The 27,322-nt window shown below is 47.1% G+C and overlaps 2 protein-coding genes, 2 long non-coding RNA genes and 2 pseudogenes across 4 annotated transcripts; 5 read left to right on the top strand and 1 right to left on the bottom strand.

Annotated features, from left to right (window-relative positions):
* The first annotated feature begins 1,691 nt into the window (after positions 1–1,691).
* APOL6 (apolipoprotein L6) lies at positions 1,692–13,303 on the top strand. The gene is given in 7 exon segments (XM_039877817.1): positions 1,692–2,918; positions 7,000–7,054; positions 7,132–7,244; positions 8,934–9,042; positions 10,936–11,624; positions 11,627–11,766; positions 12,929–13,303. Coding segments are annotated over 5 exon segments (1,017 nt in total). The 5' UTR covers positions 1,692–2,918; positions 7,000–7,054; positions 7,132–7,186; the 3' UTR covers positions 12,950–13,303.
* Positions 2,141–4,112, bottom strand: LOC120614882 (uncharacterized). The gene is made up of 2 exons (XR_005656107.1): positions 3,892–4,112; positions 2,141–2,973 (listed from the first exon to the last, which is right to left on the bottom strand). It is a non-coding gene; the product is annotated as an uncharacterized LOC120614882 (long non-coding RNA).
* Positions 13,304–13,563: 260 nt separating the features above from the next.
* On the top strand, positions 13,564–14,994 carry LOC120614880 (uncharacterized). The gene is made up of 2 exons (XR_005656104.1): positions 13,564–13,972; positions 14,707–14,994. It is a non-coding gene; the product is annotated as an uncharacterized LOC120614880 (long non-coding RNA).
* A 7,807-nt stretch (positions 14,995–22,801) lies between these two features.
* On the top strand, positions 22,802–22,920 carry LOC120615248 (uncharacterized; annotated as a pseudogene).
* A 1,335-nt stretch (positions 22,921–24,255) lies between these two features.
* APOL5 (apolipoprotein L5) lies at positions 24,256–26,958 on the top strand. Its single transcript, XM_039877816.1, is given in 7 exon segments — positions 24,256–24,912; positions 25,820–25,950; positions 25,952–26,094; positions 26,097–26,241; positions 26,243–26,550; positions 26,553–26,776; positions 26,779–26,958. Coding segments are annotated over 6 exon segments (1,116 nt in total). The 5' UTR covers positions 24,256–24,912; positions 25,820–25,834.
* On the top strand, positions 25,354–25,472 carry LOC120615341 (uncharacterized; annotated as a pseudogene).
* Positions 26,959–27,322: the final 364 nt, after the last annotated feature.

The following is a 27,322-nucleotide window of genomic DNA, read 5'->3' as shown; positions in this document are numbered from 1 at the left end:
TTTATCTGTAAATTGTCCTTCCTCCCTGACCTCTTTTGTCTGTGGCTAACCCAGGGCGCTGAATCACCCAAGGAATAAGCAAAGGACCACAAGTCCTCGGGGAGGGGAGAAACGGATATGACCTACGGACGTCCCCACCGCAGGAGCAGGAGCGTGGCGCGGAGTCTGGGAACACGAGCAAACGGAGGGACACGTCAGAGGCAGCATCCCAACTGCAGCTCCTCCCCGTCGTGGCCAAACTGCGGCCTGACGTGGCACGAAAGGACCCAGTGGGTGAAGAAGGCAGCTGGGACAGAGAGGGCTGGGCCGGGGCAGGACACCATGTGGCTGGTTAGGTAGAGAGAGGGCCTGAGACACCACCTCCCTGTGCGTGGAGACAGGGGTTCTACAGAAAGTCACCTCACAGGGCGATCTGGTCGTGGCGGGGAGTCACGCCGCGGGCCTGTCGCCGTAGTAAAACGCCTGTCTTTGCCTTCAGCACGCCCCGTCCAGTTTTTGTTTCTGTGCATGTGGGTTAAGGCACCTCTGACACAAGCGGGAGCCGCCCTCAGGCGAGCAGAGTCCTGCTGCCTGCCCTGCGATGCAGTCCGGCCCCGCCTTCTCCCTCCTTCCTGTCTCGTCCTCAGTACCAAACGCATACAAGAAGCTGCGAACCTGTTGTTCTCCAGAGCCTTTGCGTTCTCGGGCCCCGGCATTTGCCGTCAGTTTTTTGGCACAAATAAACTCGCATAAATTTTTTTTACAGGTGTGGATGTTTCTTCTGTCGACATCCCTCCTTCTCGGCCCTGTCCAGTCCTTCCTCGCCCCCAGCACAGCTCTCCAGGGCCTGAGCAAGTCGTGGGAGAGGGCTGAAGACTGAGGGCTGGGGACCTCCGAGAGGTGGGAGCCTGTCCCCAGGGCAGGGGTGGGAGGATGCAGGTGTGGCTGAAATCAGAACACCTGCCGGCCGCTCCTCCGAGCTGAGGTGGCCCCACGGAGCCGGCAGAGAGCAGGCTTCAACAGCAGGAGGCAGTGGACACCCGTGGGAAGGCGAGACAAAGGAGGCCTCGGTGCATGCCAGTAAGACCACAGGGGGACGACACAGGGACCTGCGGTCAGAGGCCATCTTGGAGCACAGCAAACCCTTAAGGGAAGAGAAAAGGCCCTGATAGAAAACTGAAGCTGCGTTTGCCTAAACCTTCACCCCCAAATGACTGACTTTACCTGAAAGAGTGTGTTTTAAGTCACAAGAGACGGAGGCAGGTACCTTAAGGCAGGTTTGTTTCTTTTCAGCAAGTCGAGGGCCCTGAGGGAGGGTCGATGAGTTTTAGGATGTGAAGCGACTCCAACCTTCTGCTCATCTGAGTGCATAGGGCGCAGGCTTGTTCTCTGTCTCACACGTGAGCCACGTTTCCCTCACGTGACCGGTTATTTTGCTCACCCAGCCTCTCTTGGGGCTGTCGTTTCACAGGAGCTGCTGTGGTGTAAACACTACCCATAATCCAGTGGCCAGCCTGATTCCTGAGGCTCCCAGGGCAGAGGAGAAGCCACAACATCTGGATCTGCTGCCAGAGAAAACAGCAGGAAGGCCGGACAGCTCGCCACCTCTGCCTCAAAGTCGGGGAGGCTGGGATGCAGGGCTGGAAAGGCTCAGTGGCCCACCAGCCTCTCATTCCTGCTGACAGGGCCCAGGGGACGTGAGTCAGCACCCCCGCTGCAAAGCCAAGACTGGCTGGGTGGGCAACATCTTCCACAAGGCAACAGCTCCCGTTGTGGCCTCATAGAGGGCTCGGGAGAGGGCGTGAGGACTTCTGGGCTTGTAAATGAGAATTACACGGCCCCAGGTCCCAGTATAGGCTCATTCCCACAGGCCCTGAGTCTAGAACTGGTTCTGCCTTTCTTAGCCATGTGGCCATAGGGAGGCCACAAACCCTCTTGAGGCCTCAGTTTTCTCATCTGCAGAATGGGAGAGTCGGGACCACAATCTTGTATCTCAAATTGCTGGAGCCAGATGGGTTTCAATGTTTCGGAGTTTCTAGTTCTTTCGGTTTTTGGAAAGGTGCCGATATTACACATTACATAACATCCCACTGTTAATATTTCTGCGGTGAAACAATGAATATTCAAATTTAATGGGATACATAAAAACTATAAACTTGCGCTGGTTCAGATCATGTTTTACTACCCAAGGAATAACGGAAAAACCTTTCCTTTTTCAGAGCACTTTGCATTTCCCAATTCAGATAACAGGTATTAGAGCTTTAATGTCCACCTCCCAGTGATGTGACAACAATCATTACAATCATTACAGCTGTCCATGATGAGTTTGCTGGGGGCTCATTCCACACCGAGCGTCAGCGTCACATGGCTTGCTCATGGCTCCTCACAATAGCTCTGTGCCCCAGGAGCTGTTTTAATACCCATCTCGCAGATGGGGAGTTGAGGCCAAGGCAGCTGGAGAAGCAGCTCTCAGTGACAGAGCTCCAAGTGCTCTGCTGGCCTTCAGAGTCCTTGCCTGCCCACCCACCCATTTCACAGCCAGGAATGGGAGAGGAGAGACTCAGCCTGTGACTGATTCAGCCATCCCTCTTCACTGCATACCTATCAGAGAAAGAATCAAAAGGGAAAGTAAAAAGGAAAGCCATTTCTCAGAAATCCCCCGTCTTCCTGAAAGTGTTGCTATGAGCACTGGCTTCTCTGTGCCTAGAAACTTATCATGAATCCAGCCAGTTTTGCAATTCCTGCCCAGAAGAGGCCAGCTGCATCCGCCTGCTTAGCAAAACCAGCTGGAGACTCTTACTTTCCCATTTGTCTTTCTGCAGCCCAGATGCTCGCAGTCTCCTGCTGGACTGGGAGTTCCCCAGAGCGCTGAGGACAGAAGACCCGTGGAGTCCTCTTCTCCATCAGGACCTGAGGCTACAGAGCTTCTTGGAGAGCAGGTGGGACAGCAGACAGAGGAGGGGGGCTGCTCTGGGGCCCGCGAAAGACAATGTGCTTAAGGGGTCGGATGCAGAAAAAGAGCTCGTCAGGGCGACCGGGGTTCAAACTCCTGTCCTGCTAGTTACTGACTTTGAAAGCTTGGGAAGGTCTGAAGCTCACATTCTTTACTGATAAATTGGGACAGGAATCTTTCCCTCATTGGTGATTTGAAGTTTAAATAGAAACATGATTAAGATTGTGATACAACCAACCAAACTACATCTTCCCCTCCGTTGGCTGGGGACCCCAAGGCCCTAAATGAAGAAGGGCTGCCCCCCAGAATGTAGGGACTTCACTGGCCTCAGGCATTTCCCTGGACGTTCTAAGGTGCAGAGCCAACCTGCCCACCCCCTGGTGTTTCCTGGATTGTGAGTTTATTTGGGGAGCATCTCCAAGCCGTCTTTTCAGAGTAAGCCTCCTTTCTCACTTAGACTGTGTGTTTGAGGGAGTTGGTCTGAGGGGGAAGGGATTGTTGCAGAATTCGGCGGGGCTCTGTGCTTCCCCGAGCAGGCAAGCAAAGACTGTCAGAAACAGGAGCTCTCAAATGCATAATGCCGCTAATCCTTGCCCCTCCATCCCAGCATAGCCGGCCTCTCGGTCCACCGAGGTCCGTAGGAAGGGGATGGGACGATAGGATCAAAGAGCTTTGGGCCGTCACCTTTGCCCTTCCTCTGATAGGACTAAGGAGTAATATGAAAAATGCGGGGGAGCATCCCAGGGTGCTGGTAAAGAAAGAGGCTCTAGACCAGGGTGTTTCAGCCTCAGTACCACTGACGTTTGGGACCGAATCACGCGTCGTGGGGACTGTCCTGTGTGTCACTTAGCAGCATCGCTGGCCTCCACCCACTAGAAGCTAGTAGCAGTGCGCGCTCCACGCCCCTCCCCCCTCAGTGTCTACAGACATTATCAGTACGCCCTGGAGGGAAAACTCACCCTTTGTCGAGAGCCGCTGTTCTGGATTCATGTTGCTGTCCTAGCTGGAATCACGTTGGGCTCTTCCGTTTAACCAATTGCATGATACTGACCTCCTGGTGCCTCAGTTTCCTCATCTGTAAAATAAGGATAATATTAGCATCTATCTCAGGGGGTCATTGAGAGGGCTGCAGATGTATAAAATAGTTAGAGGCATGTCTGGCACAAGTGAGCACAAAAAGATGAGTCATTTTACAGACCATGGGCACCTTGCAGCCACATCTCTCAAACCTAGCTTTATATACCAGGGAGGAAAAACCTTATTTTTCTTTGATGCATTAATTCGACCACAAAGACTATCCCATAGAAATAACCAAACATGTGGACGAACATTTCTATAACGATCAAAAATTCTTTATAAAACAAAAAGTATTTACAAAAAAAAAAACACACACACGACAAAAAGCAAAAACCAAAAGTGAAAGCAATCCAATGATTCAGGAACAGGGGAATTAGAAAATACGTAATAACACATCCATTACATAGCTTTAAATATCTGTTTGAAACTATTATAGAATATGAGGATCTGCTATGTTAAGTGACAAAAATTCACACAAAACTCTATGAACAGCCTGAGTCTACATTTTTTTGCTTGTAAAATAAAATATTGACTGTTTATTTCTGTGTGGTGAGAGTACAGATGAATTTTACTCTTTATTTCTAAATTTTCTATAGTAAATCTGTATTTAACGAAATAATTAGAAAAAAGAGTTACGATTTCCGTCCCTTCGAAATATGTTATGTTTTTGTTTTTAAGTAGAATGGGGAGAGGGAACGGGGAAGGAAGAGGATCTTGAGAGAAGGGATATTTAGGAAATACTGTTTCTGCCCTAAGCTCTGGGACCAAGTGCCAAACACAGAGGAGGAGATGAAAGGGGACGTGCCCTTTCCCAGAGCCGCCACCAGCGAAGTGCCACAAACTGGGTGGACGAAAGCCACAGAAACATATTCTCTCCCAGTCCTGGAGGCCAGACATCCCAGAGCCGAGATGGCAGCCCCGAGCTGCCGCTGAAGGCTCTGGGGAAGAATCGGTCATTCTTTGCCTCTTGCAGCTTCTGGTGGCCCTGGGGAATCCGTGCCTTGTGACAGCCTAACTTCAATCTCTGCTTCTCTGTCACCACATCACCTTCTTTTCTGTGTCTCTCTGTGTCCTCTCCTCTTCTTATAAGGCACCAGTCTTTGGATTTGGGGCTCCCTCGAAACCAAGGATAATTTCACCTCAAGCTCCTTAACTAATGACATCTGCAAAGACTCATTTCCAATCAGGTCACATTCTGAGGGTCTAAGTGGACATGAACTTGGGGGGAAGGGGCAGTGCACATCGTTCAACCCATTACTAGAGAGAAACAGTCTTTAAATTTTTTTGGTCTCACAGGTAGGCACATGGCAAAAATCGTTGATACGAACAGTATGAAAGGGTAGACGGTGAAAAGGAAGCTTTCCTGTCATCCTTGCCCCTTAACAATCAGCATTAACTAGTTTCTTCTCTACACAAACACAGGCATCTTTTTTGTATACACGTGGAAGCCTCTGTGCAGCCTTTGTACCCTGCCTTTGCATTTACCAGCGTGTACTGGAGATCTTTCCACATCTGTTCGTATAGATTTGCCTCATTTGGCCTAACAGCTGCATACTTTCATTGCTAGAGACACCTTAATTTATTTAGCCAGTCTACTTTAAACAAAATTCGGGTAGCTTTGAGACTTTAAAAAAAAAAAAACAACCTATGAATAATGCTACAGTGCTACCTTTCTTGGTATCTGCTTGCAATGGCTGGTTTTATTTATTGTTTTTTTTAAATAGACTTTATTTTTTTAGAGTTCTTTTAGGTTCACAGCAAAATTGAGGGGAAGGTGCAGAGATGTACAGAGATTTCTCACACACCCCTACCCCCCACCCCACACACAGCCTCCCTTATTATCACCACCCCCTCCTGAACCTATGTTGATGCATCATTATCACCCAAAGTCCATAGCTTGTATTAGGGTTCGCTCTTGGTGTAGCACACTTTATGGGTTTGGACAAATGTTTAATGACGCTTCTATCCACCAATAGAATAGTCTCCATGCTCTAAAAGTCCTCTCTGCTCCACTTCTTCATCCCTCCCTCCCCTCCAGCCCTGGCGACCCCGGATCTTTCTACGGTCTGCAAAGTTTTGCTTTTTCCAGAATGTCATAGAGTTGGAACCACACGGTATGTAGCCTTTGCAAACTGGCTTCTTTCACTTAGTGATATGCGTTTAAGGTTCCTCCTTGTCTTTTCATGGCTTGATAGCTCATTTCCTTTTTGCGCTGAATAATATTCCGTTGTCTGGACGGACCATGTTTATCTATCCATTCACCTACTGAAGGACCTTTCGATGGCTTCCAAGTATTGACAATTATGAATACAGTTGCTATAAACAGCCCGTGCAGGTTTTTGTGTGGACGTAAGTGTTCAACTCCTTTGGGTAAATACGAAGGAGCGTGATTGCTGGCTTCTATGGCCAGAGGATGTTTAGTTTTATAAGAAACTGATCAACTGACCTTCGAAGTAGCTGTGCCGTTTTTCATTCCCACCAGTAACGGATGAGAGTTCCTGTGGCTCCACATCTTCGCCAGCCATTGGTTTTGTCAGTGTTCCGGATTTCGGCCATTCGAAGAGTTGTGTGCCATTGTTTTTTTAAAGTTTTAATTTTGAGATAATTATAGATTCACACCCAGTCGTAAGAAATGCACGGAGAGATCTCAAGGATCCTCTTTACCCAGTTTCTCCACCAGTAACATTTTTACAAACCCGTGGTATTAAACAGCACAGCCAGGAAACGACATGGACCCAGACCCCCGACCTTGCTCAGATGTCACCAGCTCTACTTGCACTCATTTGGGGTGTGTGTGTGTGTGTGTGTGTGCGGTGTGTGTGCGCGCTTAGTTCTAAGCAATTTTTCACACACACAGATCAGCATGGTCACCACCACAATTAAGATACAGGACCCCTCCATCACCAGGACCCCATGTGTTATTCTTTCATAGATGCAACTACTATTCCATCATCTTTACTGAGACAGGCATTTTTCTCACTATTTCACAGGTGAGGAAAGAGAATCTGAGAGCAGCGAGTGAATTTTCGTAACATCACAGAACCGGTAAGTGACAGAGAAGCTTCCACTCTGCTTTCCCGTACTGTCTCTAACCGAATTCTAAGGTCATTGTTCTCCTCCAGCAAGGCAAAACAGCTCTCCTCGGCCAGACACCCTGTCACTCTGAATACAGGAAAGATGAAAGACACCCCTCTGAACAAGGCAACAACAGGGGCATCTCAGATAAGATGCCAAGGTAAACTTTCCTCCATCCCGGCCACCTTCATGAAAGGGTAAAGCAGAATTCAGCTGATGTCTTTGTAAGAGAACGATGGAAAGCAGAGTGACTCGGAACGTTTAAAAGTACAAGGATACGCCAAGACAGGGCCAGCACACACAAACAGTGCACGTGGATTCTAGAATGCCACTGCTGGTTCTCCCGTCCTTCACCAACTGCTCCTTCTCCGTCTCTTGCTGTCTCCCCTTATTCCTGGCTTAAACGTTAGCTTTCTCCAGGGTTCGGTCTCGGACTGCTCTTGGCCTTTATTATTTCTGTCTCCCTATGGTTCACATGCAATGTTGTGGCTTTAACGATTTTCTACACCGATAGCTCCCAAATTTAATCTCCCGCCCAGAACAAGACATCCATCCACTGCCTGTTCAACATCACTTGGATATCTAACTGTATCTCAAACTTAACCACACCCGCCCCAACTGAGCTCTGTTACGTGCCCAGAAAACCTCCTACCTTTCCCATCTCAGTAGATGGAATCTTCACCGTAACAGTCCTTCAGGACCCCAAACTTGAGTCATTGACTCTGTTCTCCCCTATCCCACATCCACTGAAAAATCCTATGGATTTCTTGAAATCCAATCATTCTTATAATTTCTACCAACCTGATTCAAGCGGCTGTCACCTCTTGCTTCGACTAGTGCAATAGTCCCCAACTGGTCTCCCTATTTCCTTGCTTGCAAACCTGGAGTCTGTTCTCCAGCCTAAGCGATTATTTTAACATGTAAGTTAGATCTGGGCCACTGCTCGCCCATATGGTGCCTTAGTGCTTATTTGGAAAATCCCACTCACTAGTGGATGGATATAGCTATGGACAAATAGCTTTCTAAATGGATGACAATCAATCAATCAATCAATCAATTAAAGTGTTCTTTTTCTCCAGATAGACACAGCACTTCCCCCATCCCTGGCCCCCAGGTTTCACCACTGAGTAGATTCTGGGATGGATTTTGGGTACCACTTGTATGGTCAGACAGGGCCTTTTGCAGTTCCCATAATATTATTTTGTCCCTGGGAATATAATTTATACAAAAGGGACCTATAAACTGTTGCCTTGCCCTGCAAAGATGATCTTTTAATCATTATAATCAATTTGTTCATAATAACCAATGGTCGGAAACAACCCAAATATATCAACTGATAGAATAGATAAACAAATTGTAGCATATGTATAATAGAATACTGCATAGCAGCCGTTTTAAAAACAACCGGCACTCACAACAATGTGAGTGAATTTCACAGACATCATATTGAGTGAAAGAAGCCAAGCAAATGACTCTATTTCTATGAAGTTCAAGAAAAAGCAAACTAAGCAGTGGTTATAGAACTCAGAATAGTGGTTACCTCTGGGGAGGGGTGAGTATTGACTGGGGGCGTTTCCAGGAAAACTTCTGTCCTATATCATGATCTGCGTGGTGATTACTCAGGTGTATATATGTGTCAACAGTTATTGAGCTAAGGGCTTCGATTTGCATCCTTATCATTTATCAGCTATACCTCAATATAAAATGTAAAACCAAAAGTTTGCAAATACTTAGCACATAAGCGTTTCATTATTAACTTGATTTCACATAATCAAAAATCCCTTCACACTTGAATTTCATGAGGTTTCACGGCACCTGCAGAAACCTTGTTTTCCATGTTTCCAACCAGAAAATCACTTGACTCCTGAGGACACCTGTAATTCTCTGACGGACAAGATGAGCACGTCCCTGGTGCCGCAGAGGCTGCTGGACGACCAGGCTGGTGTTGATTTGCAAAGGTAACCCAGACCGTTCTGTCCTTGAAGGAACGGGCCACTTCTGCTGATATATGAAAAATGGGTCCTACGACCATAACATGGGACCTGTCTTCCCACCGGCCTCCACCACACGTACGAAGATATAGTCTCCTAGGAAAAAAATATTCCACAGGGTAAACCAAATATTTTGGAGAGCAAGTCAAAATCTAGTCAGGTATATGACATTGGGCAATGGGACTCCAAGGGCATAAATTGTCGCCCTTGGGGACCTCACCTCTATGAGGCCCGTGAAACAGGAGCTCAGTGTGTTTGGCTCACATATCGCCAAGAAAGCCCTGTGGTGCTACTGCGTGGATGAAGTTAATCCCAGTTACCTGTTAGTCAGCAGACGCCAAATCGCCAGCCCCCAGCACAATGTGGACAATCAACGGATGTTCGCTGAGTTAGGTAAAGCCAAGTGTGTTGTACTTCATAGAACCAGACTGCAATCTGACACTATGTCAGTAGGCATGGCTGCCTAATACAGGATGTGTTGAGGCCAAAGTGTCCATATTCGAGGCATTTGGTTTAGTTAAAAAACATAAGAAGCCAAGCTTCCATTAGCAATCAACAGTATTAAAAATAAAACTTGAGAGTTAACGCCAAGTGATGTTGTCAACATTTGCAGCAACGTATCTATTTTTGCTCTTTGTCACGACAAACCTGAGCAAACAGCGGGATGAGGGTGGGCTGGGCGGTAGCGTCTGTAAAGTTTGGGGTTCCTCAGCAGGGTCACTCTTCTCACCTTCATCCCTCCCTTTCCCCACTGCAAGCCCCTGGCAACTGACTGATGAGAGGGATACCTGGAGACACTGATGGTCTCGGAGCTCGGCACCCCATTCCAAGCTCCGTCTCTACCGCGTGTGTTCCTTTGGGCAAGTCCTCTTTCCTCTCTGGGCTTCCGTCCCTCCCACTGACAGGTAAAGGAGGCAGCTCAGGCCCTCTCCAGGGTCCCTTCCAGCTCTGATCCTCTCCTCCGAGCCAGAGAGTCTGTGTCATCACCAAGCCTCCTGATTTCACCCTGAAGGAAAGGGACCGGTGGCATTCGGCATGAGGAAAGTACCTGAAGGAGTAGGCTTTGCTCTTGCTCCGATACTGCTCTCCCGTGAAGGATACACTCGGCCAGCTGAGCTGGCAAAGATCCCTTGATATTTTATACTATGAGATATTGGGGAAGGAGGGACGTGGACCCCTTTATTCTTAACTTCCTCCAGGAAGGACCAATCCTATCTGTTTGAGGGGGTCAATAAAGCTGGCCAAGTGCCAAGGAGAACGTTCAGAACATGAGTGATCATTACTTTGGCCCTCTCGACGTAACTCCTGATAGAAGCAAAGACACACGGTAGTAGCCAAACTCCAGGCCATCGAAGTGAAGGATGCACATTACAACACGGAGCCTCCTCCCTCCGGCTCACCTCCGGTATACAGAACTCCAGCCCCATACCTGGTTTCTTCTTTCTCCTACTTTTCCCAGACCTCTCCCTCCCTTAGTCCCAGCCTCTTATCTCGACTCGGATCTTAGCATTTCCCCATCGCCTCTTCCCAGTGAGAGTTTCATAGTCTCTCTGAACAAGGCTGAAAATGTCCCTCAGGATTAATCTACCTTCTCCACCTCTTTGGCCAAGGCTGCAGTTCTTCCCTGGGTCCCCTCAAATGCTGCTTCTTCTCCGTGTTTCTTCTCTTCATGGAACCAGCAGTTCCCAACAACTCTCTGGGACTTTCCAGGGCCAGGCCAGAGGTGTTGGAAGAGTTAGGGAGATGCAGAGAGGTTCAAAGTCAGGAGGGGCACGAACATCTGGGAACCACGCGAGCCTCAGAGTTTGGCTTTCCCATCTGGGAGATAGAAGCAAAAATCTTTATTTCACTCATCCACAGGGACGAGGATGACATCGCTCTGTGTGAGGATGTGGAGCAACAAGGCAGAGATCTGACGGCTGAAGAAAAAATATTTTTGGAAGAGTTTCCCAACTTTAAAGGGGAACTCGAAAGGGCCATAAGAAAATACCGTGCCCTTGCGGACCACATCGACAAAATCCACACTACATTCACCAAGACCAACGTGGTGACCAACTCCATCTCTGTCGTCTCAGGAGCAATGAGCATCCTGGGTTTGGCCCTCGCTCCAGCAACAGCAGGAGGAAGCCTGATTTTTTCTGCTGTTGGTAGTGGTTTGGGGACAGTAGCTGGGGTCACCAGCACCGTAACCAGCATTGTGAAATACATTCACAATAGAGAAGTCCAAGCTCGGGTCAGCAGCCAAGAGTCCACTTGTGACCAAAACGTCAAGGAGGATATAAAGAAGGTATTTGATCTCCTGATGATGGGGAAGTCTCTTTACAACCATGAAAGAAGCATCGAGGATATCCAGAAGAACTTGAGGGCCTTTCAGATAGCCAGAGCCCACCCACACCTGGCCACTGCTGCCAAGCGTCTCCTGACCACTGGCCAAGTCTCAGCCCAAAAGAGCAGGCAGGTGAAAAAGGCCTTTGGGGGTACAGTACTGGCGATGACCAAAAGTTCTCGCTTGTTGAATAGTGCGATGTTTGGCTTCAGTCTCGGCATGGACTGAACACCCTCCGGAAGGACTTGGGGGAACTGAAGGAAGGAGCAAAGACGGAGCTTGCAGAAGAGCTGAGGGCCCGGGCTTCGAAGTTGGAAAGGAAGCTGACAGAACTCACCCAGCTCTATGAGAGCCTGCAGCAGAAGGTGAGGCTGTAATTTCACCCTTGGATGGGGCTGGAAGGAGGGAGAAGGTTTAACTGGGGCTTCAGGGCACCAAGGTTTATGGGAAGGGTGTTAAAGAAGCCGGCGAATGTGTGAAGTTTGCATGGATGTTTCTGAGGTCATGGGGTGTACGGTGGCCCTGAAGGTCCAAACGGTGTCAGACACTCTTGGAGATGATGGCGCCTGTCTTGGTCAGACTCGGTCATGCCTTTTATTTCTCCCTTGATGTTCCTCGAGGCCCCCAGACTGGGAAGAAGATCTTCCCAGTTGTACAGAAGAGAGCACTGAGCCATGGCGATTGAAATGTGTCCCCCTAACATTCATATGTTGAAGCTCTAAGCCCAGTGTGACTATTTGGAGATGGGACTTTGGGGATGTAATTGGGGATAAGGTCATAGGGGCTGGGTCATAAATCCCGTGGGACTGGTGTCCTTATAAGAGGAAGAGGAAACCCAAGAATGATCTCTCTCTACCTGCACCAGCACAGAGGAAAGGCTGTGTGTGAACACGGCGAGAAGGTAGACACCTGCGTGCCGGGAAGGGTCCTGATCGGGGACTGAATTGGCCAGCACCTCGACCCAGGACTTGCAGACAAGTCCGGGACTATGAGAAAATACGTTCCCGTTGTTTTCGGCCCTGCAGTCTGCGGTGGTGGCCTCGCGCTGACTGAGACAGGGGGCTCACGAGACTGGCCACGTTCTCCCAGCTGGGTGGAGGTAACGTCAAGATGACAAAGTTGGGGAGCCCGGATCTGGCCGCCATGCCCCACCCGAGCGCTCCGCGTTGTCTCATGCGGGGCTCTGTATTAAGTGCTGACGATAAGACAGAAGGGTGTTAACCTGAAAATAAAAAGCCCTGTCAAAGCGAGAGGCAAACGAGTGTTTACCTGAGATCAATAAGACTAGCTCTTCTGGAATCATTAATTCAGGCAGAAGTCAAAATGATGTCCCGGTCAGGAGACAGAGGCGAAGGGTATTTATGAGAAAGAGAAGGGGACAATCACATCAGTGGAAGGATGTGATTCCTTCAACTTTCTATTGGTGCAGATAACATAACGGAGTGATGTTCATTCTAGACAATGTTTTCCATTTTCAGCTCTGTCATCAGTCCGGCCGTCGTAAGCACCGCTTTCTTGTTAATATAGGGAGGAAGCCGCAAGAATTAAATGTTAAATCAAGCGGTATTCAGAGCCTGCAATGTGCCAGACCACGGGAAACCAGGGAACGAAAGAAGACCCTGCTGGGATTATTAATGAACCATTGACCCACGCCATGATGGGAAAAGAGTCTTCGAGTGGTACCCCACACAAAACAAACCTTCCCCAGGGACCCGAACCACGGAGAACCCATGGACCAAACGCCGAGGATTGCCAGCAGGCCTCCTCGCTACATACCCATGCTTTCACACTACATGCCCTTAGCTTTCACGCTATATACCCATACCATCAAAGGAAAACAGGGAAACGACGTAAACTGTGATTATAGGAACTAAGAATGACATATAAACTGAATTCTCTGAACACTCGGGGTCTTTGTCTTTTCTGTCTGTCTGTCTGTCTTTTTTTCTCCCAGTCTTTTCTCTCTGTGTCTCTGCTCCTCTCAGGCTCTCTCACTCTTTGTCTCTGAGAGGAGACCACGCTGTGTCTATGGAGCGTTATCCCTTTTCTAACAAGCTTTCCTTTTGACTCTAACTCTGGCGAGCGCTTGAATCCTTTCCTGAGCTCGGAAAAGAACTAACTAACTAACTCTTTCTCTGTCTCTGTCTCTGTCTCTGTCTCTGTCTCTGTCTCTCTGTCATTCTCTCTCTCTCTCTCTCTCTCTCTCTCCTCTCTGTCGAACTTGAATCTCGACTGGGGGGGATTCACCCTCTCTTGCATGCATCACTGTTATCTCCGTAAGCAGTTTTTGGGGGTGTAAGTTTGCTTAGGCCCCGTCTAAAGATTATTTTGCCCTGTTTCAACATTCCCGAGATCTGAGGCCTGGGACGTGCAGGGCGGTTCCCCTGGAATGGCGGCTCCAGGGGTGTTATCGTTCACAGGGTATGTTGTGTTCTCTCTTCTACAGCCTCTTCAGTTGCTTCTCTGCTCTCTTCCTCCCTGACCTGGGCAGTAATCACTTGGTAAGATCCTCCTTTGTTTGCCCACAAAAGAATGTCACTGAAACCTGCTCAACCAGATTCCGTTAGAAAGGTGAGAGGCCCTGTTGTCCCCACAACCCTGTTCTTGGAACGCCTTAGGACACCAGAACCTGTAAGAACTCTCTAGGCTTCGAGCTCCCCTATCTTAAACATACGCATTTTGGTCGTTTTGCTTTATTTTAGCTGCTATTCTGAAAGTAGTTCATTGACATTAAATGTACATTTTTTTTTTTTTTTAATTCAGGAAAGGAAAAAATAGGGAGGAAGAAATAATGCACTAACCAAGGGTGACAACCGTTGCTCTTTTGGTGCGGGATTTTCTTCCTGTGCTTTTCCTGCTTTGGGGGTTCAAGTACTGGCTTTACCTAGTCGTCTTTAGACTGCCTGCTGGGGCCCCTGCCTCCAAGCTGCATTCTAAAATGGATTTTTTTCTGCAACCTACTGAGCTTTCTTTCTCATTCTCAATGCCCTCGTTTGCCTTGCAGATCTATAACTTTCTCTCTTGCTGTTTTCACTTAGCAGTGTTTCCTACCATTCCACGTTACACTGTTTTGATAGATGCTGTTTTTGAGGTGGCAAAATATCCTCCTGACTGTATGTACAATCTTTTAAGTAGACAGATATTAGTCATCACTCTTTCTCAAAACCGACTCAAAGTGGCTCATGCAGAAAAAGGAACTTATTGTCTCATGTACTTAAAAAGCTTAGGAGTACAGGTGGGCTTCAGGTGTGTCTAGAGCCAGAAGGTAAAAATGATGTCATCAGGCCTGTCTTTTCGTTTCTCAGACAGGTTTCCACCGCCCGCAAGTAAGGCCCCAGGAGCCCCAGGTGTACCCCCTCCCCGCTGGAAAGGGGCGGGACAAAAGCCCAGGGACCCATTCTGATCCCTCAGGACTGGGTCACATACCTTTGCCTGCACTGGTTGCTAGGGAACTATATGGCTTGTGAATGGAGAAAATAGATCATGAAAAGCCACAACGAGTGCCCTGGATGGCCCTCCCCTTTCAGAAACATTTAGATCATTTCTAATTTCTCATTATACATGGTGGTCAAATAAATATCTATGTGCCAAAAGCTTGTTGTGTCATTACTAGAATTCTCTTCTCACAATAGCGTCCCTGACCTGGGATACCTAAAATAAAGAATGACCTTAGGAAGGAAAAGGAGGCGTCTTTTCCTCCAACAGTACAATGGTCAGACATATCACGGGAGATGTGGGAAAGATTTAAAAAACAGAGAGGAAAGAGGGCCATTGTTAGCATTTGGGACTATGGCTCTGACGGCCTTTGCTTTATAAATGTTCGGATCTAAGGGTTTCAAATACTTGTGATCCCATGCTCAGGCCATTGCGTTTTTTGCGTTTGTCGCTCTCATTTCCTTGTTTTAGGTTTTCATGAGCAGAGCTGTAGATAAACATTTAGTATTGTTCTCCTAGTGTGTGAGCATCCTTAAAGTTCTGAATAAACATTACCAGTAATAATGCCTGGCACAAAATAATCATTACGCTTGGACTTTTGTTGGTTTTTTTTGTTTTTTTTTATTTTTGGAATGTCTGGAAGGAAAAAAAAAAAAGAATGAATCAGAGAACAGAGATTTGAAACCCATCTCTGACACTTGTTTGTCTGGTCTCATGTATGAGTTTTGATTTCTTCAGCCATGACACACGTGTAACCTGAAAGCAAGCCACGACTCCATCGGGGTGTGGATTTGTCGTGTCCCATTCACATCAAGCTGAACCCCAGGATAGCTGGGGAAGTGGGAACAGACTCCAGTTAAGGTTGGGAGAAAATACCCTTGGCAGAAGTTCAAATCCTTAACGAAGCATTTGAGCCCATGTCAAAGGAGGCGAGAAAAGTTTATTCTTCCCTTTTCGCCGACTTCTCTCGTTCCCAGACTCCCCTCCATGAGGGGAGAATCTCTGGAACTGACTCTTCTTCTCCCTCTCTCTGGCCCCTTGACACCCTTCCTGACTCACAGCCTAAGCGGCTATTCTGCCCTCTGCCTCCTAACGGGGAGGAGGCATGGGAACTCAACATTAAATCGAGCTATATGCAGAGTCTGCAATGTGCCGATCAGCCATACTTGCAGACCACAAGGAAACCTACAGAACAAAGGAACATCGCTGCTCGGATGACTAACAAACCCTTTGCCCACACAGTGAAGGGAAAATCGAGTCTTTAAGTCGTACCCTATACAACAGAAACCCAACCATTCATCCCCCACGGCCAAAACCACGGGGAGCCTATGGAGCAAAGGCTGGGATCGCAAGCATGCCTTTCACGGCATACCCATGCTTTCACATTACAGACCCACATCATCAAAGGAAGACAGGTAAACGAAGTCTTTAAAATGTAATTCACAGAAACTAAGCATCACATATAAACGAAATTCCCGGAACACTTGGGGTCTCCCTCTCGCTCTCTCGATCCCTCTCCACGCCTCTCAGCCTCTTTCACTCTCTGTCTCTGACTGGAGACCACGCTGTCTGTGGAGTGTTCGTTATTCCTTCTCTGGTGAACTTTCCTTTTGTCTCTAACTCTGGCGGGCGCTAATGTCTTTCCTGCGCTCGGTCAAGAACCCTCTCTCTCAGTGCAGGACTTGAGGCCCCACTCGAGGGGAGTCACCCCGTCCTGCATCACTCTCAGCCATGCCCTTGACTCCAAGCTGCTCTCTGGTCTACTGTGAAGCATCACCTCCTACACCATCTGGAGATCTGGTGAACAAATGCCTTCGCCTCGTTATATCTCCCTGCTAGTGAAATCTTCGCGCTCCTCACCAAGCAAAGCCCACTAATTCTCCATGCTGTTCGGAGCATCCCGGCCCCACCCCCACCCACCACTGTTCTCCTCTTTTTTGGGTTGAGTGGGGTTCTTCATGGGGCCCCTCCACCATGGTGAGGCAGACCACAGGTTCTGAGAAACCCATCAGCGCTGATATGTAATCTATATTTTATTAAGATGAGGAAGATGTACATATTCACATGCCCCGATGAAAACGAAGCTATCAGTTCTCAGCTGCCGCTTGATACCACAACCAACACAAGTTCAAGGCTTTTCCAAATGTTAAGCCTTCCGAAGTGGCCATTGAATTTGTTCTGCCAACAGCAGCAAGCAGGTGATCAACAGTGTGGCTCATGATCTGCCCTCCCTTACTGGAAGTAAATTAGGGATCTCAATCATCAAGCTGAACCCCAGGATAGCTGGGGAAGTGGGGACAGACTCCAGTTAAGGTTGAGAAACCTCACTTACCCAGATCCATTAGCATCTGACTAGCTATGGGTGGTCTCCGGGCACCTTTATGTATCATTCTGGCTCATCCTGGTCCAGCCTCACCAGGTGGCCCTTAAATTTGTGACCAAGTGCAAGCTGTTATCACCTATAAATCATACTCTCTTGGATCTAAAATCTAACTTTCGATCAAAAGAAAACCCAAAGGGCATCGTGTTTCAGTCGATGCACAAAGCTACATTCAAAGAAATAGCAACCTGGGGGAAAGTAGATTAGAAAGCAATTTGAACCCTCCCTTAGTCTCTTGAGAAAATGAGGTGTGTGGTGGGGGTGAGGGGAAGGAAGGGAGAAATATTCTTAATTCATAGTTATAATTCAGCTACACAAAAACACAATGGAAAACTAGGCTTCCTTTCACTGATAGGTAAGGTCACACAGACCAGTACCGTTCAATATGGTAGCCACAAGCCTTGTGGCCGTTGAGCATTTGAAATGTGGCAAGTCCAATTTCAGATGTGCTATCAGTATAAAATATACACTAGATTTCAAAGACCTAGTATGAAAAAATATATTTAATATCGAATTAATAATTTTAATAATTTTAATTGGTCACATGTGAAATGATAACATTTTGGACGAATTATATATGGGGCTCGCATTATGGTTCTATTGGACAGCCCTAATGTAGACAATAACATTAAAAAGATGAAGTTAATCGAAGGATGAATTGGGTTTCGGGGGATAGTAAATAGCACTTCTTTTCTCGCGCTCAAGTTCGGAACCGATGAAGTAGACCGGGAGGCAGAGGCATGTGCACATGAACGTATCGGCTTGATTAAAGTTGTCGGAAGAGGTGGTTTTGTGTTGGTCGATCAAGTTGGCCTGCTGATACTTCACTCCTGAGTAGATGGTCTTGGCCCCCTGCCACATGCAGTATTGGACACCGGGGCCAGCCCTGTAAAGCGAAGGAGCACAGCATCCCAAACACTCTCAGAAGGCCAGCAGGTCCCAAATCCATGCCAGTGCCCTTTGGACAAATTGCCCAACATGTAACTTGCTCACGCTTCCTTGGAGTTGGTAAGCAAGAGAATGGAGGGAGGCCAGGGGTGTTACTGAGGTGGAAGTCCTCCACATGGAAACCAGAGTAGGGAATAAGTGATTCTCCCAATACTGCCTAACCTTTTAATAATGCACTGAATTTAACCGTACATCCATGGTCAGCGGTGGCAATCAATCTTCCAGAGGAACAGCCCCGCTCCCAGCTTCATCCAGCTACTGGCTCGGCACCAGTCGCTTCCGTCTGAATCATCCTGGGTCTGCTGTTGGGCAGTATAAAGTTTTCTGCCAAGAGGTTTTGGAATGGGTTAGATCAGAACGTTAATTAATCTCAAGGTCTCTCTTTTCCCATTTCCCACCCCAAATGCTATCAAGCCGTGTCCAATATAGCTCTTCAGAGATCTTGCAATGAGATCAAGATTCAGCATAAAGATAGTCCAATAGCAAAAGGCCAACGAGAAGAAACCTTATATTGCATACAAACTCCCTCCATTGCAAATTTCCCAGGGAGAAATATTAAAATTCGATCTCCTTGCAAATTAAAGTTTAAAGGAAGTAGTCTGAAATCAAATTGCGATGCCCTTGGGAGCTAAAAACTCAAAGAAATCAAAATCTCTTGAAGTCCAAAAGCATCAGAGTCCAAAAGCAAATTCTCTTGTAGAGTCCAATGCAGTTTCGGAAGTCAAAGAAATCACCTTCCCCAAAGTCTTTTGTCCAGTTTCAGCTAAAAGCGTTCTTTTATTTAAGTTTTTAAACTTAAGAACAATTCCAAACATACAGAAGAGCTCAAGATTAGTACAAAGAACTCTCGAGTACCTTCACCCAGATTTGCAGCCATTAAGATTTTGTCCCTTTGCCAGTTATCAAGTTACTGCACCTCAGCTCCAAATCCACCCTCGAGTGCACTGCGTGTGAACTTGGAGCTGGACCCTCCTGACCTTCCCCCTTTGCCAGCTGGCGCCATGTCAGCCTCCGTCAGTAGAGGGTGCTCTGCAGGAGGCAGAGGCTGCTCGGCATGTGTGCATGGCCTCATTCCCACGGGGCTCAGCCATCAGGTGGAACGCCAGTGGAGATCACCTCCAGTGAGTTCAGCATCACCCCAGGGGCAACTTCCTGGTGAGTGCCATGGGAACCCCATGAGATGTTCCCACCGGAAACTTTCCCTGAAGGTGGCTTCTGCCCCTTGGGCTCCCAGTGAGGTCACCTTGTGAGTTTTGCCAGTCCTCCAGTGGGCAGGTTTCAGCCTATAGCTTTGGCCTGCAGCAGCTCAGCAAACTTCTCTGTGTCCAGTCCTTCTGAAAATATTATTTGTAAAAGCTACCACCCTTAGTCTGGGTGTCTTAACACCTAAAGCATGGAGGAGCTTACGTGATGAACCCATCCAGCCCAGTGAAGCATGCCTTGGAATCCAGAAACAAGGCTGAGGAATTCAGGGTTGTACCCTCTCTTGGTCCAGAGGTGGATCAAAACATCATTTGAAGATAAGAATAGAAAAAATAAATAAATAAAAATTCAAGAAAGAAAAGAGTAGAATTTGGGGGAGCTAGATGAACGCGGCCTACCCATGCGTGGCACTAACGATGTTCTGTTTTTATTTTTTAAAGTAGGTACATGCAATTCCCTTTTGCTTTTTTAAAGAACTGGAGTAAAACATACATAATATAAAATTTACCATTTAAATTCAGTGACTTTAGAGTACATACATATTGTTACGCAACTGTAGAGTTAACTCAGAACATGGCACCTCCACGTACTCAGAAGGCAGACGGCCGTCCTGCCTGCGGCCAGAAGGAAGGCAGTGCACAGAGTTCTCGGCAGCGCCTGCTCCCAAGGGCGTTATCTGCTGTCCCCATGGACACTATCTGCTTGCTCCGCCAGAGAAGGCGCTGGTCCTACATTCTCACGAAAAGATGCTATCTGCTTCTGTAACTAAGCAGCACATCTGGGTCCAATCCGCCTAAGAAGGCAGCGGCTCCCCCCAACGAGGGGATAAGACATTGCCTGGCTTGGGCCAGGTGCCTTTTCCTGCAGTTCCGACCGGCCGCTGCTGAAGCTTCCCTGGCTGTGAGTAATAAACGGCATGTTGCACCTGCTGGTGGTTTTTCTGGACTACCCCAGGTGCAGGGACCTGGCCTGGAGCTCCTGCGTTACAGTGACCATCACCACCATCCATCTGCAGAACTTTATCTTGCAAAACTGAAGCCATATCCAACACTCACGTGGTGGTGATGGTTGCACAACAGGGTGAATGCATTACAAGTACTTGCGTTTGTTGATCGGGGGATTATCCAGTAATGAAAACAGAGGCCAAGGCAAAAACAGTCAGGGGTCAAGTCAAGTGGACCGCGAAGCCGCAGTAAGAAGCCTTGACTGGAACTTGAGAGCCATAGGTCCCCAGATAATGGCTTCTGGCTGATGAGCTGCTCAAAGTTTGGTCTACAACTGGCAGCATCAGCACTTCGTAGGAACGTGGTTAGAAATGTAGAATTTCAGACCTTTTCCAAGACCCACTGAAACCAGATCAGCAATCTGACAAGATCCCCAGAGACCCCTGAGCACATGAAGTCTGAGAAGCACGATGCATGAGGAAACCCTGGACCACATTCCTGCCCCATAAACATCACTTAGCTCGATCGAAAATTAGGAAGGAGTGGGGCTGGTCCTGGACACAGTTCTGTCTCAAAACGAATACACTTTTTCCTTTGAGCTAATAACTATCATAGGGCAAAACAGTTACACATCTCCCCCAACCTGGTGACCAATGGCTGCTTATTTACTGAGTTCTTTGTCCTCTGCCCAGCCAGCACAGCAAACAGTGGTCGGCTGTGGCCTGCACACTTGGAAACTCAGCTCAAAGCCACCTCATCTCGTCTGCCTGAAATTCCAAAGTTAGAGACACAGACCTGTAAGTTGTGGGGACCCAGGGCAGAAGTAAAAATACTAAAAGGGTTGGTCACCTGCATCCACATACTGCATGACCAGGGAGAGAGCCAAGTACATACTTCACCTGCCTAAACTGTACTTTCCTTTTGTAAAATGTGAGACATACACGCACTCACCTTACAAGGTTGTTTGGAACGATGTGGCAGAAAATGGATGCGAAGTCCTTTATTAAATAATATGCCAGTCGAAACATTAATTAGCACAGTGATGTGTCATGGGTGAGAGAATCGAAAGGGGTTTGTGTCCTCTTCCTTACCCTAATCTGAAGTGTCTGTACTTCTTAGAATTAACACACAAAAAGTATGTAGGTTTTAATAAAAAGCCAATAAGACGTAATCATCATCAGTTTCTAGATAAATTCTAAAAAGTAAATCTATGATATTATAAATAAAAATGTCTCTTCTATGCATCTAAGAACTAATAGCGTGCCATTCTGGGGCATAAAAATGACAAAATTGTCAGACACACTGGTAGATTTTCTGAAGATGGCTATCTTTACAGCTTTTGCAGGTGTTGCTCCCATATTTATTCTGTTCATACGTTTCAGTATTTTTTTGGGGGGCGGGGGGGGCGGGATTCCAATGAGTATATTTTGGAGCCTTTATTCCACGTATTTTTGCTAAACTTCTTTAGCACTGTTTTTCCTTCATTGTGCTCACTTTCTTCACCTCTGTCTTTGGTGTTGCTTTTTTTTCTTTCTTTCTTTCTTTTTTTTAATAGTTTCTCTTTTCCCGTGCATGAATTCCAATAAGCATTTATTTTTGTGACGGCTTTATTTTTCTCTCCTCTTCTTTCCTAAGCTCCGCCAATTTCCCTTGATTTTTTTTCCCCATTGTCTTGCCGTGTCTTCCTTGAGCCCTCAGATCTGTTTTACGATCTTGCATTGTAAAGGAAATCGCTTTGCTGAATTTAAGAAATTAATTGCCAAACAAGTGTTTGCAATTTTCATGACTATTTTGGCAACACTTTTCAGGTGAGTATTATTTTTCTGCCATTTGTTTTTCTTGTTGTTGTTACTGTCTTACTTTTTCTGTGATGATATATATTTTTTATTGTGGTAAAATACATATAACATAAAACTGACCGTTTTAGCCATTTCCAAGTGTACAGTTCAGCAGCATTGAGCACATGCATACTGTTCTGCAACCTTCACCATCATCCATCCCCAGAACTTCTTCGTCTTCCCAAACTGAAATGCTGTTCCTGTTAAACACTGACTCCTCATGCCCCTCAGCTCCTGGTACCACCCTTTCTACTCCCCCTCTCTATGAATCTGACCATTCTAGGTATCTCATATAAATGGAATCATTGAGTATTTGTCTTTTGTGACTGGCTTATTTCACTTAGTTATGTTGAAATAACTTTCTAGGGCCAAGATGGAGCCATTCCTGACCGGTGTGCTGCATCGGCAAACCCGAACTTAAATAACTTTCATGTTTCCGTAAATGCTCCGCTTGACCATTAATGCAGTATATCTGGTCAGCCAAATGGAGACTGTCACTTCATGAAGTGTCCTAAAGTTTGTTTATGTCACCTAAATTGTCTTCTTTAATCTTTTTTTTTTTAACAGTTAGTATAATGTCTTCAAGTTTCATACATGTTGTAGCACTGTTGGAATTTTGTTCTTCCTTAAGGCTGAATAAAATTTCATTGCACACTATGGCCATGCCACCCTAAATGTGCCGGATCTTGTCTGATCTTAAAAGCTAAGCAGGGTCGGGCCTGGTTAGTACTTGGATGGGAGACTACCTAGGAAGACCAGGTGCTGTAGGCATCAAAAACAAAAAAAATATATGTATATATATATATATATATATATATACACACACACACACACGTATATATACATACAAATATGTGTGTGTGTGTGTATATGACAACCCAAATGTCCATTATGAATGAATGGCTAAATAAAATGTGGTATATACATACAATGAAATACATACATATATATATATGTGTGTGTATATATATATATGGAATACATACATATATATATAGAATACATACATATATATGTGTATATATACATACAATGAAATACATACATATATATGTATATATGTGTATATATACATATATATGTATGTATTTCATTGTATTTCATTGTATGTATATACCACATTTTATTTAGCCATTCATCCATAATGGACATTTGGGTTGTTTCTATCTTTTAGCTATTGTAAGTAATGCTGCTATGAAAATGGACGTGAAAGTATTTGTTCTAGACCCTACTTTCAATTCTTTTGGGTATATACCCAGCAGCGAAATTGCTGGACCATACGGTAATTCTATATATGCCCACTAGCAATGCACGAAGCTTTCAACTTCCCCACAATCTTGCCAATATTTGTTGTTTTCTGTGTTTTTTGTTTTTTGATTATAGTCATCCTCATGGGTATGATATGGTCTCTCGTGGCTTTGATTTGTATTACCCTTAATGATCAGTGATGTTGAGCATCTTTTCACGTGCTGTCGGCCATTTGTGTATCTTCTTTGGAGAAATGTTTATTCAAGTCCTTTGCTCATTTTTTCAATTGAGTTGGTTGTTGTTTTGTTTGTTTTTTTTATGGTTACGTTCATATCTTTTGTGTAGACCTTGTGTTTCTTGCTTTTTTTTTTATATGGACCAGCTATTTGTGGGAGATTCAAATAAGGAAGAAGCCAGGGCTGCGTTTTAGGGTAGCAGAACTGCTCTTCCCGATCCAGGGCCTTCTACTTGAGCGTTCAGTCTTCTTTTCTCCGTAGGCAAAGGACTAGGTCAGTTTGCACTGTTCACAATGCAGACTCTTCTCTCCTCTCTGTCTCAAGGACAAACTGCTTCCTTACAAATATGACTCATCTCACTGCGCTTCCTCATTTAGTCCCTTCTTCACTGCTTCTTGGAACCGATCCAGATTTAGTGCCAATCTACACAAATACACCTTATCTTCACTGTGCCCTTGCCCTTGAAGAGGGACATTTTGCCCCTGAAATCTGTAGTCATCGCTTACTTTTTCTGATATCTGCAATTATCAGCATTCTTTCCTCTTTTCCTCCCCAAAACTTGCTCCTTCCTATTGCCGCTAGCAGATTTTTAATCTTTTTTTTTTTTAATCTCTTTTCCCTAGTTTCTAATAGGTGGTGCTTGTTTCACTTTTTGTCGGATAATTGCCAAAAGAAGAGAAATGGGTAACTTGAACCATTCATCTTCACACCGGAAAGTCCACACGAAGAGTTCTGAGCATCATCACATTACAGTGCAGACAGAGATGAGACTTGACACCAGAAGAAACTGACTTTTGGTGTCCTCTCTCTGTGTCTCCTACCTCTGGGGCCACTTCCTCTGAGAGTCTTAAAGGATTCTTTTTATTCTTCGATTTCCCATACAGTGTTGGCACTTCCCAGGGTTCCATCCTGTCCTCCGAGCTCTCCATCCCCCACGAGTCTCACACGGTTCCGAATTCCCAGGTCTGAGTCTCAGGTGTCAGCTCCGTATGCAGGCACTGCCTCTCTGAATGACAGCGGAGTCTGTTTTCTTCTTTACGAGGTGAAGCTGCATCCCTTCTGGCCCAGGACTCATTGCCAGCTGCAGAGAGAGAAGCGCCAAGGAGCCCTCAGAGGCCCCATGACCGCAGCACCAACTGGAAGTCACTCAAGTAACCACTCTCTTTCCTCGGAAAATTCTTTTGACCATAATACACCGTCTTGACCTACGATGGGTGACACTGGAGATGGAAATAACTCGGGGCCCTGAGTGTGTGTGATCCCACTTTCTAAAGTGAAGGTGGGGGTCTGAAGTCCCACTCCTGCCCTATTTCCCATGAGACCCTGCTTGTACCCCTACAATTAGAGGCATATCATCCTGGGTCCATTAGCTACAGGGACCATATTTTCTGAACCCCAAATCAGAACATACATTCAGTTCAGGATACAACATCTGTGTTGTATCCCTCTGGCTCCTACAGCTCTCCACTGGCAGGCTTTTGTGCTCAGTTTGGAGGTCATCCATTGTGCTGTCAGGAACCCCAGAAGTGCCTAAACTTGGCCTTATTCAGTTGTCCTTGATGGAGCTATCAGCACAAGGGACAACAGCAATGGGAAGCAGGATGGTATTTCCTACCCTGGCTTGGGCCTGGATCTCCAGAGCAGAGGCCCCTGGCAGAATGGACTTAATGATGTGGTTTAATCCAAGAGAGCCTCTCCCTCCCTTCAAAGCCAAACTCAAGTCTCCAGCCAGGCCACCCTGAACAAGCCCGATCCCGCCTGATCTCGGAAGCTAAGCAGGGTTGGGCCTGGGTGGTATTTGGATGGGAGACCACCTAGGAAGACCAGGTGCTGTAGGCATTTTAAACAAACGAACAAATAAATAAATAAAGTAAACCCAAACTCGGATCTCAGGGGTACCCTGGCCTCCAGCTGACGAACTGAGGATAGATGAGGGGGCAAGATGGACGAGCTCAGGCCAGCTTGTCACTTCTCATGTGATGCAGAAGGAGGAGAGCGCTGCATGCATTTGCCTGCAATCCTTGGACACGGGGTGACCAGCCTGTACGAGTGTGAGCCCTCAGTGACAGGGAGTCTAAACCAATCGGATCAGCACGACGCCCTGCTATAGATACACAGCCACTAGGGGTCCGGCCCTGAGAGCGACCCTCTGTCACACTGCTCCCCAATTTTACCTTGATTCCCAGGGCCCTGCTCCCTACATGGGTTCAAGAACTCGGATGACCTGTGAGCTTTTAGCCTCTCCGGTGAGCCTGTCCCAGAGCTGGAAGGATGACCGTGTGCTGTGCACTGTCCACGGGGAGGAAGCCAGCGTGCTGTGCAGAGATGATAAGGTGCGAAGCAGGGTCCACGCCAGACGGAGACCTGTCAGAGGAAAGAACGTTTCTCCTACGTTTTCCCTTGCAGAGCGATCAGCTGGAAAAGACTATCTAAGAACTTAACACTATCACAGACCAAGCTGACAGACCCACAGGACGCTCGCCAGCACCAGTCTGGTCGCCAGCTCCTCAGGCTCTGTGTCTTCAGTCGTGACCATCCTGGGTTTGGCCCCGGCCCCTATGACGGGCGGAGGGTGTCCGATACTCTCAGTAGCGAGGCAAAGCCTGGGCAGCAGCTACTGTCACCAACCTTTTGACAAATGTCTTAGAAAACACAGGCAGTTGAGCAGCCAGAGACAGAGCCAGCAGACTGGTGGCTATTGCAACACCGCCAGCGGCCGGAAGCTGTCGGAGGATTAACTTGTCTGAAGTCAGAAGTGCCGGGGTTTGTGTTCAGAGGGGTGTTGAAGTCATCAGGAGCGTCAGGCATCATCGTGCCTGCCAGACTGCCCAAGCCAACTCTGGCTTCGTGGCCAGCGTCAGGAATTTCGTGGCCACAGGCCGTGTGCCCTTCTGGAGAGCCAGCGGGGTGCAGAGAGCTGTTCAGGCCCAGCTCTGACCATGGCCAACGGTGCCCAGGGGGTGGGTGCTGCTGGGGCTAGCTTCTTACTTATGCAAGATGTAAATAATGTTCTGCAGAATGGGAAGCCCCTGGAGGAGGGGGCGAGGGCAGAGATGGCTGAGGAACTGGGGACAGTTGCCAAGGAGCAGGAGCGGGAGCCGAGCCGGCCGAGCTGGCACTACGAGCTGACCATCCTGAGGCAGGGCTACAGAGGACCCCCTCACTGGACCAAGAGGGAGGACGGGGGGCAAGGCCGATGTGCTCGTGGTCCCCACGAAGCTCCCCTAGGGACGAAGCGGGATGGAGGGCATGCCAAATGTCCAGCGTCTTGCGCTTTTCTCTCAAAGCACTGACCACACAGTTTTGGAATCATGCGTTTGTGTAGGTGCTCCCTCCTGTTTTCCTGTGGAGCACACCCTCTGGGTGGGCCGGGACGTGTCCCCAGCATCTAGCATGCAGCAGGTGTGCCATAAATACGTGCTGAATGGCAGGAGTGTGGCATTTCATGATAAAGGTGAAGTTTCAAGTGAGTTCAGAAAGGATTTTTATTTGAAAAATAGTTTATATTTCTAGCCTCTCTTATTGAGAGACGTTAAATATCTAGATGTTAAAAAATGAAATGAAAATCACCACCAGGGACATGAAGGAGAATTTAAAAATACCTCCTCAATTCTACAGAGAGGGCAGGGTGGGCCTGGGTAGCAAGGCCACTGCTACCCTGGAAAGGGACACAGAAGACTGGGAGGCTC

Source organism: Pteropus medius, unplaced genomic scaffold (assembly GCF_902729225.1).
Source record: "Pteropus medius unplaced genomic scaffold, Ma_sr-lr_union100, whole genome shotgun sequence".
Lineage (NCBI taxonomy): Eukaryota > Metazoa > Chordata > Mammalia > Chiroptera > Pteropodidae > Pteropus > Pteropus medius.
The sequence above is the reverse complement of the archived record's forward strand: the minus strand, read 5'-3'. Positions and strand labels throughout refer to the sequence as shown.